At 59.7% G+C, this 17,833-nt stretch overlaps 1 protein-coding gene across 1 annotated transcript in view; it reads left to right on the forward strand.

The window, feature by feature from the left end:
- LAMA5 (laminin subunit alpha 5) overlaps window positions 1-17,833 on the forward strand; it is a 54,354-nt gene that overhangs the window by 7,253 nt on the left and 29,268 nt on the right. Inside the window, exons 3-11 of the mRNA XM_025398128.1 lie at window positions 7,138-7,255; window positions 8,012-8,130; window positions 8,390-8,560; window positions 8,668-8,765; window positions 13,477-13,592; window positions 13,705-13,823; window positions 13,909-13,999; window positions 14,289-14,423; window positions 14,626-14,685. Coding sequence (XP_025253913.1) covers window positions 7,138-7,255; window positions 8,012-8,130; window positions 8,390-8,560; window positions 8,668-8,765; window positions 13,477-13,592; window positions 13,705-13,823; window positions 13,909-13,999; window positions 14,289-14,423; window positions 14,626-14,685 — 1,027 coding nt within the window. The remainder of the gene's footprint in view (window positions 1-7,137; window positions 7,256-8,011; window positions 8,131-8,389; window positions 8,561-8,667; window positions 8,766-13,476; window positions 13,593-13,704; window positions 13,824-13,908; window positions 14,000-14,288; window positions 14,424-14,625; window positions 14,686-17,833) is intronic.

Here is a 17,833-nt window from a genome sequence, read left to right on the forward strand (position 1 = left end):
ACCCATCTACCCCCACCCATCTACCCTCTACCCATCCACCCACCCGCCTACCCCTACCCATCCACTCACCCATCCACCCACTCCCTACCCATCTACCCATCCACCCATCCCCTACCCATCCACCCACCCCTTTACCTATCCAGCACCCACCCTTTCTTCCTTGCTTCCATCTGTCCATCCCTCTGTCTGCTCTTTCCTCCCTCCACTCCTGCACCGTCTTCCTTCCTTCTCAGCCGCTTTCCTGACCATGTGGATGTGTCTACCAAGGCCCCTGTCTGGGCCGGGGGCTGCCAGCTTTGGTCGGGGTGGGGGCAGGGACTCCCTGGAGTTGCGTGGAGAAATGTCCTTCCTGGGCTTCAGGGCTGATCCTGGGGCGGGGCTGGGGCTTCCATCAGGAAGCCAGGCTGAGCAGCGGGTGGGTCCGGGCACTCCCCCTGTAGCGCGCTGCCAGCAGCCTTTGTTCTGGGATCTGGAGCGGATGCCCTGGGAGGGGGGTGGGGGTGGCTGGCACTGGGCATCGCGAAGGCTTCCTGCTCCTGGAAGGCTGAGGAGGGCAGGGTGGGCTGCATCACGGTTCGGGTCTCACGCCCCTGCTGTGTGGTGGGGCAGGGGCTGGCGCAGGGGAGGGGAGACTAGTCCCTGTGGTGTCCACCCAGGAGTGGCTGAGCCTTGGCCCCAGGAGTGCCAGCTGGGCTCCTGGCCTGGTTCCTGCTGCGCCCAGCCGTGGAGGGTTCTCCCCCCAAGGGTGGGGCTCAGGAAGAGGCTCCAGCACTGGTCACTGGTGACTCAGGGGGCAGTTTCCGAGTTCCAGACGTGACCTTCCCCGGGGGGTCCTTCTAGGGGGTTCTTGCGTATCTCCTTGCGTCCTCCGGAAGCTTCTAGAACTGAGTGGTCACATCACTGACCTCAGGCTCCCTCTTCCGAGAACCACACCCAGGCCCCAGGCCCCAGGCCCCAGGCCCAGGGAAGGGTGAGCACATTCATGACTGCCCAGGCACGTGGCCAGCAGGTCCTGGCTTGAGCGCCCCCACCCCCTGGCTCTGCTGCAGGATCCAGGCCCTTGGCCCACTACACCAGCATGCTAGCCCAGCAGGCCCAGGTTGTAAGGAGCTGGGCAGAGTGAGTGGGGCTGGCTCTGGCCTGTGTCCCCTCCCTCTCCATTCGGCCCTTGGGTGGTCTAACCGTGGGGGCGGGGCTCTCCCCAGCAGAGGAGGGCATGCCTCCTGTCTCCCTCAGATGAGGAGTGAGGACACGGGGGGGCCTCCTTCCTGCAGGGAGACCCCTGCTTTGTCCTCTGCACAGCAGGCCACAGTGCAGGTGCCACAGGTACGGCAGCGGCTTTGTCCCAGCCCCCGAGGCCCAGAGCTGCAGGGCAAATGGGGAGGCCTAGGTGGGGACCAGGTAGGGGTCAAGGTGTAGGGGAACTGGGGCCAGCAGGGTATGGGGGGGACAGTTGGGCATGAGTCTAGTATTGGTTGGGGGTGAGCAGTGCCAGGTGAGGGCCTGTGCCCCTGGGGATGGCGGAGAGCCATGGGAGGGCAGAGTGGACTGGGGTAGGGCTGGAGAGGGGAGGCAGTCAGCTGTCCCTTCCAAGTGGGGGTACGAGGAGGCAGAGCTCTGCTGAAGTCATTGGCCGCTGGAGTGTGAGTTTCCCTAGGCACTTGGGGAAACTGAGGTGGGGTTATGAGAGGGTCAGGGCCAGTGTGGAGTGCCCAAGGTCCCAGTGCTGGAGTCTTGAGGACTGTGGGGTTGGCCATGCTGTCTGGAGTCTGGGTTCCCAGGCTGGTTCCTCCTCTGTAAATGCGGTGAGTACGCCTGCCGGAGGCCCAGCACACCCAGACTGCCTTACCCTTCAGGACTGCCTGCCCTCTGGCTGGCCGGCTGGGGCCCTGGGCAGGCCTTCTGGTCCAGGGTGCCACTGGCTTGGCTCCCTGGGCCTGGTTGGGCACTCAGCCATGTGGCCAGTGCCCCAGGACGGTCAGTGGGTTGTCCAGGGAAGGACAGGAAGTGCAGCGCGGCCAGGCTCTAGGCTCTAGTTACACAGCTCGGCAGCCGGGACAGGTGCACTGGCTGGGCCGGACGCAGCCACTTGAGTGGGGCTCCCTGGGGGTATGGCGGGAGTCCTGGGAGGCACCACTCCCCTCCCCTGGCACAGGGTAGACAGCAAGACCCTCCCTCTACTTGTCCTGGAAGGAGGACGTGGCCCAAGGGGCTGCCATGCCAAGGTGGGGCTGGGGCTGCTCCTCTCCCCGCACCCCCACTGTCATGCTTGCCCTTGGTGGCTGCACAGCCAGACCTGGCACTCAGGGCACAGAGATGCCCCAGCGCCCACCTAGACCCCAGGCGGCCCCCAAAGGCTTCCTGTTTTCTGTTTCTGAACAAGAGCCACCACATTAGCCTCTGGTAATACAGCTCAGTGGAGACTAAACTGTTTGGGTTTCAGGCCGAGGGGTCCCCTTGGGATAATCTCCACTTCCTGTGTCCCCGGCTGACCATCTGGCCTGACCTGGACCGGGCTGCAGGGAGGGAGCCCTGAGCTTGGACTGCAGTGGTTGGGGTCCCTGAATCCACCCCATGCCCAGCTCTGTTGAGGTGCAGGCAGCCCCCTGGCTGGGACCCCATGCCCTCCCTCCAGCTGGGGAGTTCCTTTCCCCCCACCCACTCCTGGAAGTTTCCCTGTCCTGCGTAGCACATCTGTAGTTGGGCATGGCGACGTCCAACCCTGGCGTCCGGGGTTCTGGCCTTGGCGTTTTTATTTTTCTTCCCAGTAGTGGGCTTGCTGTGGAAACCCCCGGCTTTTCCACTCCACGTCCCTCTGGGAGAGGTGTCTGCGTGGGGCGTGTTTCCGGACCCCTGATAGGTTGTGTGGCCGCTGTGCTTATTCACCCAGCTGGGGGTCGGTGGAGCCGCCCTGCCCTGCTGTGGGGCTTATCTGTGTATCCAGATGGGGTCTCTTCGAGGGGAGGCACATGACAGGAGCGGGCAAGGGCTGGGCTGGCCCTGGACTCTGGGTAGCGAGGGGGCTGGGTGCCCCAGTGCCCTGTCCGAGCGGCGTGGTCAGGGTGCTCGCCCGGATGCCTGGGGCTAGGAGGGACTTTTCCTGCCCCGGGAATTGGCACAACGCCCTTCTTCCTGCAGGGCCTGGGCTGAGTCACAGACCTCTGTGATTCAGGCTGCCGGGGAAGGCTGGACTGGCCCTCACCCAGCACAGTGGGTACCTGGGCCTGGCCCTGGTCTCCCCAACCCAAGATGGGCCAGGGCAGAGCTAGATTTGGGCACAGGACAGCACCCCCTCCCCTCCTCTGGAGGTTCCAGCCACAGCCCTCCCTATGGTGAGGTGGGTGCCTCAGCCTAGGAGACTGCTGGCCAACAGCCCCATGCCATCCCCAGGGCCCCCGAAAGCCCCACCAGCATTTCTCTGTAGTCCTCACCGTGCTGCCCAGACCCCAGCACCTACCCAGTCCCCTCCGCAGCTTTGCCTTTGGAGTGCCAGTGTGTGGTGCAGCTCTGGTGGGGGCCTTGGCATTTCTGCGGAGTGGCTGCTGCCTGCCCTCCAGGAACAGCTGGCATCCTCCCTCCCAGGGCGCTCGAGACTTCATGCCCTCATGAAAGGCATTTTATCCTGATGCCCCTCTCTGCAGCTTTTCCCACTGCCCTGTGCCCAGGGAGGGGAAGTGTCCGCCCCAGGTCCACACGACCCCTGAACCTGGAGCCTGCCTGGGCCCCGGGCCCTGTGGTCCTGGGGCTCTCGTCGACCCCCTGTGAGACAGTGGTCACTGGGCAGAGGCCTCCTCTGGGAGCCATGACCCTCCCAGGTCAGGTCGGGTATGGGGGGACTGGGGGGTGCAGTGGCTGAGAGGCGGGTCGGGCTGCTGTCCTGGAGACGTGCCTGCCCCAAAATAGCCAGATTTTTAAAAATAACTCAGGCAGCTTTTGTTTGGCTTTTGCTTTAAAAGAATTTTTTTTTTCCTTTTGCACAGAACTATGTAGCAGCGGAAAGGTCAGCACTGGCAGCTGAGCTGAGCTGCGCTGAGCGGGGCGTGGAGGGGGAAGGGCGGTCCCGCAGCCCGGGGTCTGCGCTCGCTCCGGGTCATGGCGAGGGCGGCCAGTGTGGCCCTGGGAGCTGCGACCAGGTCAGAGACAGATGGGAGCCCTCCAGTGCGGGCTTCCCTTCCTGTGAGCATCTGTGCAGCCACCAGGCCCTCGAGGACAGCTGTCCAGGGCCCCCGTCTGACAGACAGATGGTTGGAATGAGGGACAGACAGGAGGCCAGGATCTTCCCGCGCGTCCCAGGGGTGGAGAGGGCGAAATTTCTGTGTCCCCCTCATCGTGCTGATCAGTGTCTTCGAGTCAATATTTGTGCAAGTGCTCTCAGCTGGGAAAAATGCGACTGGCCTGCTGAAGGGGAGGGGGAAGGACGGATGGGCCTGAGGAGAGCGCAGCCTCCAGGCGCTCAGGGAACAGCGGGGGCGGCTCCCAGGGGGCTCAGTCCGGACCTTTAGTCTCTTGGTGGGAGGGGCTGTGCTGCCAGCTCCCCGAGAACTGCCTGTGTCTGTGCCCCGTCCACCTCGAGCGGACCCTTCCCTGTCCAGGCACAGGGGCCATTGGCCCCCGCCTGGGGCTCTCTGGAATGCTTGTGGTCAGGCCCATGGGGCTGCTGAGGCCCAGGTGTGGGGCTGGGTATAGGGTCTGACCCTGAGGAGGCTCAGACCCCTCCCTGCTGGACAGGGCATGTCTCCCTGCCCCCCAGCCACAGGGAGGTAGACGATGACCTCAGCCTGGCAGCCGGTGAATAGGCCTGTGCTCCGCCCCCACCCTGGAAGGCTGCGCTTGGCTCCCACAGTCCCCCTCCGAGAAGCAGCGCCAAGCCCTCCGAGAAGGGTGGGATTTGGACCTGATGTGCCTGGAGTCCTGGAGCCTTGCCCCCTACCTGGAGTCTGGGCAGCCAGTGCCCCCAAGGGCTGAAGCAATGAGGAGTCTGTGTTGTTTCCAGGGGGGCCTCACAGCAGTCTCAGTCCAGCTCAGTCCGGTGGGGTGACTGTAGGTCTTGTGCAGCTCTGGGGGACCCTACTCTCCTGCTTGGGGCCCTAGGCTCCCAGGCCTACCTGGCCAACAGCACCCAGCTGTTCCCGGGCGCACCTGCTGTGGCGAGAAACCCTCCAGAGGAGCGGGCACCGGCGGGTCAGGGTCCTGAAGAGGTGCAGTGGGTGGCCCTGGGGTGTGGCATGACCCTCGGAGGCCTGCTGGCCTTTTCAGGGCCTACCTGGGGGCCCACCTGTGAGCAGAGGAGAGACTGGTTCCCACTGCCGCCCGCAAACAGTTGGGCTGAGTACTGAGGTCTCCCCAGGTCTCCATCGCGGACCCTGTGGGCCTGTCAGAGGTGGTGTGGGCTGAGACAGGCAGGCCACCCCTGTGCTGTGGGTCCGTGAGTTGCCTCTCTCCCCAGCACCTGGGCCTCTTTGTACAGGCGGGGAAGAGGTTCGTATTTCCTCCGCCTCCCTGCCAGGTCCCTGTGGAGCCTCTGCCTGGGAGAGCCCTTTCCCCTTTGTGTGAGAGGGGCTGGGGAGGGGCTCACCCTCCCTTGGAGCCTCCAGGCTTGTGACAGGGCCTGGAAACACCTTCCCTCCTTTGCCCCCACGTAGGGGGTGCCTAGGGCTCCCCTCAGAGGCTATGGCGGGTGGGAGCACTTGGCCACAGCAGGGGCTGAGCCCTGGCTTGCATGAGTGTGAAGGTGGGGTGCTGCCTGGGCACTGCCCCCTCCTGTGTGCCTCTGGAACCCCCCGGCTCCTGGGTGCAGCCTCTTACCAATGAGGTCATGGGCTGTTTTAGGGACCAGAGACCTTTTCAGAGGGGGCCTGTCCTGGGTCCATGGAAGAGCCGCCCCCGCGGTGTTTCACTGTTGGGCCAGCGGGTGTGTGTGCACCCCCAGGTGCAGGCATGGAGGCCCAGGGTTATGTTGGGTGGGAGCAGAGATGAGGCTGGGTAGCACTGTCTGGTGGGGGCAGGGGAGGCTCAGGCCTGGAGTCCTGAGGGCAGGGTGGTGGGGGATTGGTAGGGGAGGGAGGGAGGCCCAGGCTGATCAGAGGCCTGAGGGGAGCCAGCACAGAGGCCTGTGCGGAGAGACAGGCCTGGGCCTGGGGAGGTGTCTGAAGCTGAGGATTAGGGGGAGGGGCTGCAATCAGGGCAGCCTTCTCTGAGGAGGTGTACAAAGCGCCCTGTGAAGACTGAGCCAGGCTCTCCCCCAACCCCGGGACACAGACACGTGGGCTGTCCCTGGTGGAGGTCGAACTGACACACGGGGAGAATGGGCAGAGCCAGGGCGGGGCTGGGGCAGGGTCTTGGGGTTTCGGGGGCCTGAGAAGGAGCAGCTTTCCTCTGCCCTGGTCAGGGCTGCCCTGACACTCACAGGGCCACAGCAGAGCTACCACCCCAGTGCCTGGGCTGGTGGAGTCTCCGAGGCAGGCTCAGCTTCCAGAGGGCCCCCTGCCTGCAAGGCTGAGCCCCGCTTGCTCCCTGCAGCCCGGTCCCCGGGGGCTCAGTGGGCCCCTGGCTGTGGGCTGGTCAGCAGGGGAGTGAGCGGAGCCTGGGGGAGGGGTGCCCGGCGTGAGGTGGGAGCAGGGGCCCCATCCTAGGAGCAGCTGACCTGTCAGGGACTAGGGGGTTAGACCTTTGGACCTGCCTGGTGGCAGGGACCACTGTCTGGCCACTGGGCCTGGCTGGACATGAGGGCTGTGGGGACACTGGGGTATGTTCCTGCACCCACCCTGGCCAGTCCCTGCCTGGGCCGTGGGTAGGCCACTCCCTAACTTGCTCCATCTGCAGCCACAGAGCTTGCAGGACCGTGGGGAACCCCAGGCTCCTGCAGCAGGGAAGGGGAGGAGGCAGTGCGTTGGTCCTGAGCACAGGCGGGGTGCCCTTCCAGGAGGGCTGGTTCCCGGGGGCTCATCTCCATCCCTGGGGAGCCCTCTCCCCGGGGTTCGTCTGCCCCATGCAGGCAAACCCAGAGTTGCCCCCTGTGTGGCGAGGGTACCACATCCCCTGCTGTGGCCTCACCTGAGGGGCAGAAAATGAGCCAGGCCCCTGACAGCATGGGAATCCAGGTGCTCCTGGCTCCCCTGACGCCCTCTCGGCCCACAGGTCTTCCACGTGGCCTACGTCCTCATCAAGTTTGCCAACTCACCCCGGCCGGACCTCTGGGTGCTGGAGCGGTCCATGGACTTCGGCCGCACCTACCAGCCCTGGCAGTTCTTTGCCTGTGAGTCTCTGCCGCCACGGGGCCTGGGGGGCGAGGCAGGGGGGTCCCTGGGCAGGCCCTCCATGACCAGGCTTCTGAAGGTCTCCGAACACCCAGCCCTGCCCTCACACCCAGCTGCTGTGGTCATGAATGTCAGACAAGGACTTGAAGGCTCATGGGGATTTACTGGCTTCTGTCCTTGGCGTCGGGCACAGCTGGGTCCAAGGGCTATGGCGCCAGGAATCTCTGGTGCCATCTCTTGGCTGTCTCTGGATGACTTCATGTGCTGGCTGCTCCCCGTGGTGACAGAAGGGCCCTGACAGCTCCCACCTCACTTCCTGCCAGCTCAGCCACCTGTCAGGAGTACTGGTGTCTGAGCACCCGTACGCTGGCCATCCTTGGCCCCATGCCACCCTGACCAGTCATGCTGGTGGGAATGAGTGCTGGCAGGCCTGGTCACATGTCACCAAAAATTTCCTGGCCTGAGAATAGGGGAGGGGCAGGTCAGTGATGGGCAGTCTGTACCCAAGGAAGGGAGTGAGGATAGTCACTGGGGGAGTCACTCGCTCTCAAAGCATGCCAGGCAGAGCGGTGGAGGGCAGTGCAGTCCAACGGGTCAGGCCCCCTCAGCCAGCGAGCTGTGGTCTCTGTCACACGGCCTCTTGGCCTATGGGAGCCTCAGTGGCGAGGCCCAGAGACGTCAAGGGCCCCGGGGCACTGCGGGGGCCCAGGCTTTCCTGGTGATCCAGCGCCCTCCCCTCCCACCATTCCCCGCAGCCTCCAAGAGGGACTGTCTGGAGCGGTTTGGGCCACAGACTCTGGAACGCATCACACGGGACGACGCGGCCATCTGCACCACCGAGTACTCGCGCATCGTGCCCCTGGAGAATGGAGAGGTGGGCTGGGGAAGGGCAGCGCAGTACGGGGCTGGAGAAGGGAGAGGTGGGCCGAGGTGGGTAGTGCCGAGCGGGGCTGGAGAAGGGAGAGGTGGGCCCAGGAGGGGCAGCGTGGTGCGGGGCTGGAGAAGGGAGAGGTGGGCCCAGGAGGGGCAGCGTGGTGCGGGGCTGGAGAAGGGAGAGGTGGGCCCAGGAGGGGCAGCGCCGTGCAGGGGCTGGGGGCTGGGGCCACACCGGCCTCACCGTGTACCGCCCACAGATCGTGGTGTCCCTGGTGAATGGGCGCCCAGGCGCCATGAATTTCTCCTACTCGCCGCTGCTGCGTGAGTTCACCAAGGCCACTAACGTCCGCCTGCGCTTCCTGCGCACCAACACGCTGCTGGGCCACCTCATGGGGAAGGCGCTGCGAGACCCCACGGTCACCCGCCGGGTGAGCTGCCCGTGGCCCAGACAGGGGAGGGGGACTGGCCGGGTGGACCCGGGCCTTGGGGTGGGTGAGGCCTGCCTGCCTGGCGCTCACGGGGCCTGCGGGTGCAGTATTATTACAGCATCAAGGACATCAGCATCGGAGGCCGCTGTGTCTGCCACGGCCACGCGGATGCCTGTGATGCCAAAGACCCCACAGACCCGTTCAGGTGAGGCCCCGTTCAGGTGCAGTTCTCAGCTCCCTGCCTGTCCTTGTCACCCCTGCCTAACCTGAGGGTGGGTGACCTGGTTCCATGGCCCACCACGACCTTGTTCTCTGTGTGACCTGAACTGACCACCATTGCACAGGCCTCAGTTTCTCATCTGTGCAGCGATGTGGAGGCCAGGGCGTGTGCAGCCTCCCCAGGGTGCCCCATCTTGGTTTGGGGGAGCCTTGCCCTGCTGCTGGCAGAGGCAGGGCTCTCCGGACCCCCAGGCCAGCTGGCCTTCCCACAATGGCGGACCCCCGGGGCCCTGTAAGGAGAGTCAGTGATGAGGATGATTGATTCCCGAGTCCATGTCTGCATGCTCTGGAATGGACAGGTGCCCACTACCTGCCGAGGCAGCCCTCATTCACTTTAGGGGTGCCCACTCAGCTCCCCCAACCTTTCAGGACACAACAGACAACTTCCCTGCTGCCCCCAGCCCTCACCTTCACTCCAACCAAGCAGGGACCAAGGCCCAGGATGGGGATGGCGGGGTGGGGGTAGCCAAAACCCCAGGTCTGCTATGCCCTGTGTGCCTGCTTTCGGGGGCAGCCAAGGGCACTACAGAGCGTCTACCTCCCGGGAACCCCGCACAGAACAGGCAGCGGCCCTGGTGCTGGCACCTGCACATTCCTGGGCCTCACCCAGAATCCTCAGTAAGGTAGGGCTGGGCTCATTCTGCGGAGAAGCAGCCTTGGGGCACATCCGTCCTTTCCTCCCTCCCTCTGTTCCTTCAGCCAGCAGCTGTGTGTTGAGCGCCTAACACATGCTGGGCCCTTTTCCTGGGAATGGGAACAGAGGGTGGGACCCCAGTCCAGCCACAGGAGCACCTGTTCTGGGAGGCAGCTGGGAAACACGAAAACCAGTACTCAACCTGGAGGGTGTAACACCCGAGGGTGGCAGTGCAGGCATGGGGCTGGACAGAAGCCACTCAAGAGTGGTGCAGCTGAGGCTGAGCGTGTGACGAGGCTCCTGGACCCCCAGCAGAGAGCCGCCAGGGCTCATCTAGTTCCTGAAACCGTGCAGCCCAACTTCATGCGCTTGGATTTAGGACCTGCCCCCTGCCTTCTGCTGGGGTCTTACGGCTCTGTCCACGCTCCAGTTTACAGGGGAGGTGGGGAGGCGGGTGGAGCTCAGATAGGACAGGTTCACTTCCATTCCCATGGCCAGTGCCGAGCAGAGGCGGGAGCCCTGGCCCCTTCGGATGTGGCTGAGGGGAGGAGTGGCACAGTCTCCTGAGCTGGAGGACGTGGGCTGTTTTCCAGGAGCTGTGGGCCCTGGGAACCCACCCTGGGCACCTGTTGCTGCCAGCACGGCTTCAGGCTGCTGAGCTCCAGCAGAGCTAAGTTGTCCTGGGAAATTAAGTGCCAAGTGGGGACACAGCTCGTGACAGCTGGGAGTGGAACCCACCAGGCAGCCAAATGGGCCTCTGAGGAGAGGAAGGTTGCAGGAGCCGGGGCTTGCCTTGGCCTGCAGGGAAGACATTGCCATCCCTTGACTCACCACACCTGGGTGTGGACTGAGCTCAGCTCTCCCTGCAGGTGCAAACAGGGGTGACTGGGCATCTTGCCTGGAACCACAGACTCTGTTACCAGCACCTGGTCACACACCAGTGTCCCAAAACATCAGCCTGCCCGTGTCCTCCCTGCACCCTTTACCCACCACCCCACCTCTCCTCCAGGGAAGGAGACTCCATGTCTTCAGCCAGCTCCTCTCTGCCTCTTCACCTCCACCATCACCTTACTCCCACCCCAACCCCACCATCATCACCCCACCATCACCATCATCAGCATTATCACCCCACCATCACCATCATCCCCCCACCATCACCGTCATCATCCCACCGTCATCACCCCACCATCACCACCATCATCATTATCACCCCCACCATCACCACCATCACTGTCATCACCCCCACCATCATCATCATCATCACCATCATCAACATTATCACCCCACCATCACCATCATCCCCCCACCATCACCACCATCATCATTATCACCCCCACCATAACCATCATCCCCCCACCATCACCTCATCATCACCATCATCAACATTATCACCCCACCATCACCATCATCACCCCACCATCACCGTCATCATCCCACCACCATCACCATCATCACCATCATCATCCCACCATCATCACCATCATCCCCCCACCATCAACATCATCATCCCACCATCGCCACCATCACCATCATCGCCACCACTATCACTGTCATCCCCCCCACCATCATCGTCATTCCCCCACCATCACCACCATCACTGTCATCACCTCCACCATCACCACCATCACTGTCATCACCTCCACCATCATCGTCATCCCCCCACCATCACCACCATCACTGTCATCACCCCCACCATCATCGTCATCCCCCCACCATCACCACCATCACTGTCATCACCCCCACCATCACCGTCATCCCCCCACCATCACCATCATCGCCCCCACCATCACCACCATCACCATCATCCCCCCACCATCACCACCATCACTGTCATCACCCCCACCATCACCACCACCATCGTCATCTCCCCCACCATCACCGTCATCCCCCCACCATCACCACCATCACTGTCATCCCACCGTCATCCTCCCCACCATCACCATCACCATCACCATCATCATCCCCTGGGTTGCTGCTTCCTCCTTCCTAAAATGCACCCTGTAATTTTTTTATTCCGTGACAGCCTATCCGGAATTGTCTGAAAACGGCTGTTTTGTCCTCCCTCTTGAATGATAGTTGAGCTGACTGTAGAATTCGTGGTTGACAACTGTGTCTCTCAGCACTTTGGAGAAATGATTTGACTGTCTCTTCACCTCTCCAGGTGCTTGGGAGAGTCCGTTGTCCCTGCCGTTGCTAATCCTCTGTGGGTCGTCTTCCTCTCCAGGATTTTTTTATGGTCTTTTTGCCATTGGCGTTCTGCAGATTTGTTGTGTTGTGTCGAGGATTCGGATTTTTTTCTTGCTCAGGACTCACTTTTTTTTTTTTTTTTTTTGAGATGGAGTCTTGTTCTGTTGCCCAGGCTGGACTGCAGTGGCCCGATCTTGGCTTACTGCAAGCTCCGCCTCCCGGGTTCATGCCATTCTCCTGCCTCAGCCTCCCGAGTAGCTGGGACTACAGGCGTCCGCCTCCACACCCAGCTAATTTTTTGTATTTTTAGTAGAGACAGGGTTTCACCATGTTAGCCAGGATGGTCTCGATCTCCTGACCTCATGATCCACCCGCCTCGGCCTCCCAAAGTGCTGGGATTACAGGCTTGAGCCACCGCGCCCGGCCTTTTTTGTATTTTTAGTAGAGACGGGATTTCACCGTGTTAGCCAGGATGGTCTCGATCTCCTGACCTCGTGATCTGCCCGCCTCAGCCTCCCAAAGTGCTGGGATTACAGGTGTGAGCCACCACGCCTGGCCATTTTTTTTGTATTTTTAGTAGAGGCAGGGGTTACACCATGTTAGCCAAGATGGTCTTGATCTCCTGACCTCGTGATCCACCTGCCTCGGCCTCCCAAAGTGCTGGGATGACAGGCTTGAGCCACTGTGCCTGGCCATGTGTTCATTATTAATTCAAGACCATCCTTGGCCATTCTTTCTCTCTGACTGTTGGCTCCCTTTCCTACTTCTTCTTCCCTGAAGTCCCAGTTAGATACAGGAACACCTTCTGGTTTCCTTCTCATAATTTCTATTTCCTCTCTCTTTATTTTCTGAGTGGTCTTCTGGATGGCTTCTTTAGCTCCTTTTCCACTTCACTAAATTTCTCTTCCACTGTGTCTGGTCTGCTGTTTAGCCCATCCATTGAGTCTTTAATGTTATAGTTTCATTTTTCATATCTAGAAGTCCTGATTGGTTCTTTTTCACGTCTGCCTGTTTTCCATAGTGTTATTTTTTTTAATTATGTTTTATATATCTTATTTTATTTTTTGAGACAGAGTATCACACTGTCGCCCAGGCTGGAGTGCAGTGGCACGATCTCGGCTCACTGCAAGCTCCTTCTCCTGGGTTCACGCCATTCTCCTGCCTCAGCCTCCCGAGTAGCTGGGACTACAGTCGCCCGCCACCATGCCTGGCTAGTTTTTTTGGTTTTTTTTTTTTTGTTTTTTTTTTAGTAGAGACGGGGTTTCACTTTGTTAGCCAGATGGTCTTGATCTCCTGACCTTGTGATCTGCCCACCTCGGCCTCCCAAAGTGCTGGGATTACAGGCGTGAGCCACCGTGCCCGGCCTATGTTTTAGATTTCTTTATGACCATTTTTAACATTTTTCTCTGGCTCCTACTAGATTACTCTGTTTTGTGAGGTTCTCAGGGCTCTTTTTGCTGACCTGCCACATTGTTTCTCTGCAAGATCTTTAGCAGGGTTTATCTCTGTGCTTCTGGTGTGCCCTGGGATTGGGCCCTGCACAGCTCCTGCCACTGTGAGACCCTGTCCTCCACCGCCTCTTTCCCTGCGTGCATTACCCCAGCCTGGGAGAGCTGCGCCAGAGCCACTGGCTGGGGGATGCCGAGTCTGGGCCAGCGCTTGCTGCCTGACAGCTGGAGAAACAGAGCAGCGGGGGGCCGTGTCCCTTCGGCGAGCCAAGCCATCGAGGGGATCCCAGGCCCCTTTGGGGAAGGGACTAAGCACCTGCCACCTGCCTCCAGGATGGGCCTGAGCCCCCCTCCTGTGTATCCCACAGGCTGCAGTGCACCTGCCAGCACAACACCTGCGGGGGCACCTGTGACCGCTGCTGCCCCGGCTTCAACCAGCAGCCATGGAAGCCTGCGACTGCCAACAGTGCCAATGAGTGCCAGTGTGAGTACCTCCTCCCGCACCTGCGTGTCCTGCCCACACCCTGACCCATGAGAGTGCCCTGGTGCCTGGGCCCATGGTGGGCATGCTGACAGCTGGTCTCCCCTTTCTCTAGCCTGTAACTGCCACGGCCACGCCACCGACTGTTACTACGACCCTGAGGTGGACCAGCGCCGTGCCAGCCAGAGCCTGGATGGCACCTATCAGGGCGGGGGTGTCTGTATCGACTGCCAGGTGGGCTGGGCTAGAGGGCTGGGGATGGGCTGGCCCTGAGGCGAGGCAGGGACCTCCCTGGACTCAATGGCCCTTGCACCCCCAGCACCACACCACCGGTGTCAACTGTGAACGCTGCCTGCCAGGCTTCTACCGCTCTCCTGACCACCCGCTTGACTCGCCCCACGTCTGCCGCCGTGAGTGGGCTCAGCTGGGCGAGTGTCCTGGGTCTCAGGGTCTGCCCGGAAAGAGGCGTTCTTGGGCCTTTGGGGCTGCTTTGGAGGGGATGTACTGAGCTTCCAGGCCAGCCCAGGAAGGAACCTCCCAGGCCACGGGGCAGGTCCCCAGCCCTCATGTCCCCCCAGGGGGCCTGGCTGTAGCCCTCGTCCCCACGGCCCTGGCGGGGAGGTAGAGACTGCCCCATCTTGGAGCCCACCCCTTGGGTCCTGGTAGCTCCAGGCTTACCCGGCTCCTGCCCCTGCCCAGGCTGCAACTGCGAGTCCAACTTCACGGATGGCACCTGCGAGGACCTGACGGGTCGCTGCTACTGCCGGCCCAACTTCTCCGGGGAGCGGTGTGACGTGTGTGCCGAGGGCTTCACGGGCTTCCCAAGTTGCTACCGTGAGCACCTGCCAGGGGCGTCTGAACAGACACCACTGCCTGCTGGACTCCAGGAGCCCTGCGGGGGGTGGGGGATTCCCTGGGATGGACCCTGTTGTCCTGCCTGCATCTCCGATTGTGCTGAGAGACCGAGGGTGGCAGGGGGTGTGGGGTGCTGGGGTTCTAAGCAGACCTGGCCAACATGCGTGTCTCTTCCCCTCAGCGACACCCTCATCCTCCAATGACACCAGGGAGCAGGTGCTGCCAGCTGGCCAGATTGTGAGTAAGTGTCCTTGAGGCCCTCAGGTCCCTGACCTGCTCTGGAGCCATGGGGCAGCCTCACAGGAAGTTCGTGGAGAAAAGGAGAATTTTCATTTGGTCACTTTATTTTTGGTTTATTTCTTCTTATGCAAATTATGCATATTCACACTGGAAAACTTTCAGAAATATAGGTAGGCATAAAGCCAAAGAAAAAGGTTAGCCTGGGCAACATGGTGAAACCCTGTCTCTACAGAAAATACAAAAATTAGCTGGGCGTGGTGGTGTGTGTCTGTAGTTTGAGCTCCTCTGGAGACTGAGGTGGGAGGATTGCTTGAGCCTGGAAGGCTGAGGCTGCAGTGAGCCATGATCACACCACAGCACTCCAGCCTGGGCGACAGAGTGAGACCTTGTCTCAAAATAGAAAACTGGTGGCCGGGCGCGGTGGCTCACACCTGTAATCCCAGCACTTTGGGAGGCCAAGGCAGGTGGATCACCTGAGGTCAGGAGTTCAAGGCCAGCCTGGCCAACATGGTGAAACCCTGTCTCTACTAGCTGGGCATGGTGGCGGGCACCTGTAATCCCAGCTACTTGGGAGGCTGAGGCAGGAAAATTGCTTGAACCCGGGAGGCAGAGGTTGCAGTGAGCCAAGATTGCACCACTGCACCCCAGCCTGGGCAACAGAGCAAAACTCCATCTCAAAAAAAAAAAAAAAAAGTTATCCACAATTCCACCACCTCTGCACAGCGCCTGAATGCTCTCTTTCACAAGCACTTCTCCTCTTTCACAAGCGTCGTCATGCTCTGCACCCTGTCCTATGATTATGTCCCAGCCACAGTCCTGTAAACACATTGTCTTATGGTCCGTTTCATAGGGACTAATTAAGTATTTAAACAACCCCCAGTGGTTGGAAATCGAGATTCTTTTTTTAAAAAATAATGCTGTGATAAAGCATTATTAAGATGAGGTAGAAAACTGGCCAGGCACAGTGGCTCACACCTGTAATCCCAGCGCTATGGGAGGCCGAGGCGGATGGATCACCTGAGGTCAGGAGTTCAACACCAACCTGACCAACATGGTGAAACCCTGTCTCTACTAAAAATACAAAAATTAGCCAGGCGTGGTGGTGCGTGCACCTGTAATCCCAGCTACTTGGGGGGCTGAGGCAGGAGAATTGCTTGAACCTGGTTGCAGTGAGCTGAGATCCACCGTTGCACTCCAGCCTGGGTGACAAAGCAAGACTCCATCTCAAAAAATAAATTTAAAAAAAAGGTTGGGTGTGGTGGCTCATGCCTGTAATTCCAGCACTTTGGGAGGCCGAGGCAGGCAGATCACGAGGTCAGGAGATCGAGACCATCCTGGCTAACACAGTGAAACCCCGTCTCTACTAAAAATATGAAAAAAAATTAGCCGGGCATGGTGGCGGGCGCCTGTAGTCCCAGCTACTCGGGAGGCTGAGGCAGGAGAATGACATGAACCTGGGAGGCAGAGCTTGCAGTGAGCCGAGATCTCACCACTACACTCCAGCCTTGGCGACTCTGACACAAAAACAAACAAACAAACAAAACCAAATCAAAAAAAGTCAGCTGGGTGCAGTGGCTCGTGTAATCCCAGTACTTTTGGAGGCCGAGGCGGGCAGATCACGAAGTCAGGAGTTCGAGACCAGCCTGGCCAACATGGCAAAACCATGTCTCCACTAAAAATGCAAAAATTAGCCGGACGTGGTGGCACATGCCTGCAATCCCAGCTACTCGGGGACTGAGACAGAAGAATCGCTCGAACCCGGAAAGCAGAGGTTGCAGTGAGCTGAGATTGTGCCACTACACTCCAGCCTGGGCAACAAGAGCAAAAGTCTGTCTCAAAAAATAAATTAAAAAAAAAAAAAGTCTCCCAGCATACAGTCACAGTCACAGAGCAGCACGGCACCTGCTGACCAAATCACTGCCATTACCGCATAGCAGAATCTATCACTGTCAGCTTGATAGACAAAAAATATTCTCAAGTTAGAGCCACATTCCCTCGCTTTTTAGTGCTTCTGGAATTGGGACCCGTCTTTTGCTTGATGGCATATCACAGTCTAGTTGGTAGGGTTTTTCCCTTTATGGCATCTTTCCCAGCGAGTGGGGTCTTAGATTGTATTTGATATTACGTTTTTTTTTTTTTTTTTTTGAGATGGAGTTTCACTCTTTTTGCCTAGGCTGGAATGCAATGGCGTGATCTTGGCTCACTACAACCTCTGCTTCCCAGGTTCAAGCGATTCTTCTGCCTCAGCCTCCCGAGTAGCTGGGGTTACAGGCATGTACCACTACGCCCGGCTAATTTTGTATTTTTAGTAGAGACAGGGTTTCTCCATGTTGGTCAGGCTGGTCTCGAACTGACTTCAGGTTATCCGCCCACCTTGGCCTCCCAAAGTGCTGGGATTACAGGCATGAGCCACCGCGCCTGGCACAATATTGTGTTGTTTTTAGCTGCACTTTGACTACTCTGTAAGCTTGAATCTTCTTGACTTTTCTACTGCTTTGTTTTTTGTTTTTTTGTTTTTTTTTGATGGAGTTTCGCTCTTGTTGCCCAGGCTGGAGTGCAATGCTGCAATCTCAGCTCACCGCAACCTCTGCCCCCGAGTTCAAGTGATTCTCCTGCCTCAGCTTCCCAAGTAGCTGGGATTACAGGCATGCACCACCATGCCTGGCTAATTTTTGTATTTTTAGTGGATACAGGGTTTCTCCATGTTGGTCAGGCTGGTTTGGAACTCCTGACATCAAGAGATCTGCCCGCCTCGGCCTCCCAAAGTGTTGGGATTATAGGCGTGAGCCTCTGCGCCTGGCCTGTATCACCTATTTCTTATAAGATTTGTGTTTTGCCGGGCGCGGTGGCTCAAGCCTGTAATCCCAGCACTTTGGGAGGCCGAGACGGGCGGATCACGAGGTCAGGAGATCGAGACCATCCTGGCTAACACGGTGAAACCCCGTCTCTACTAAAAATACAAGAAAATTAGCCGGGCGAGGTGGTGGGCGCCTGTAGTCCCAGCTACTTGGGAGGCTGAGGCAGGAGAATGGCGTGAACCCGGGGGGGCGGAGCTTGCAGTGAGCCGAGATCGCGCCACTGCACTCCAGCCTGGGGCACAGGGCAAGACTCCGTCTCAAAAAAAAAAAAAAAAAAAAAAAAAAAAAAAA

Source organism: Theropithecus gelada, chromosome 10, assembly GCF_003255815.1.
Source record: "Theropithecus gelada isolate Dixy chromosome 10, Tgel_1.0, whole genome shotgun sequence".
Taxonomy (NCBI): domain Eukaryota; kingdom Metazoa; phylum Chordata; class Mammalia; order Primates; family Cercopithecidae; genus Theropithecus; species Theropithecus gelada.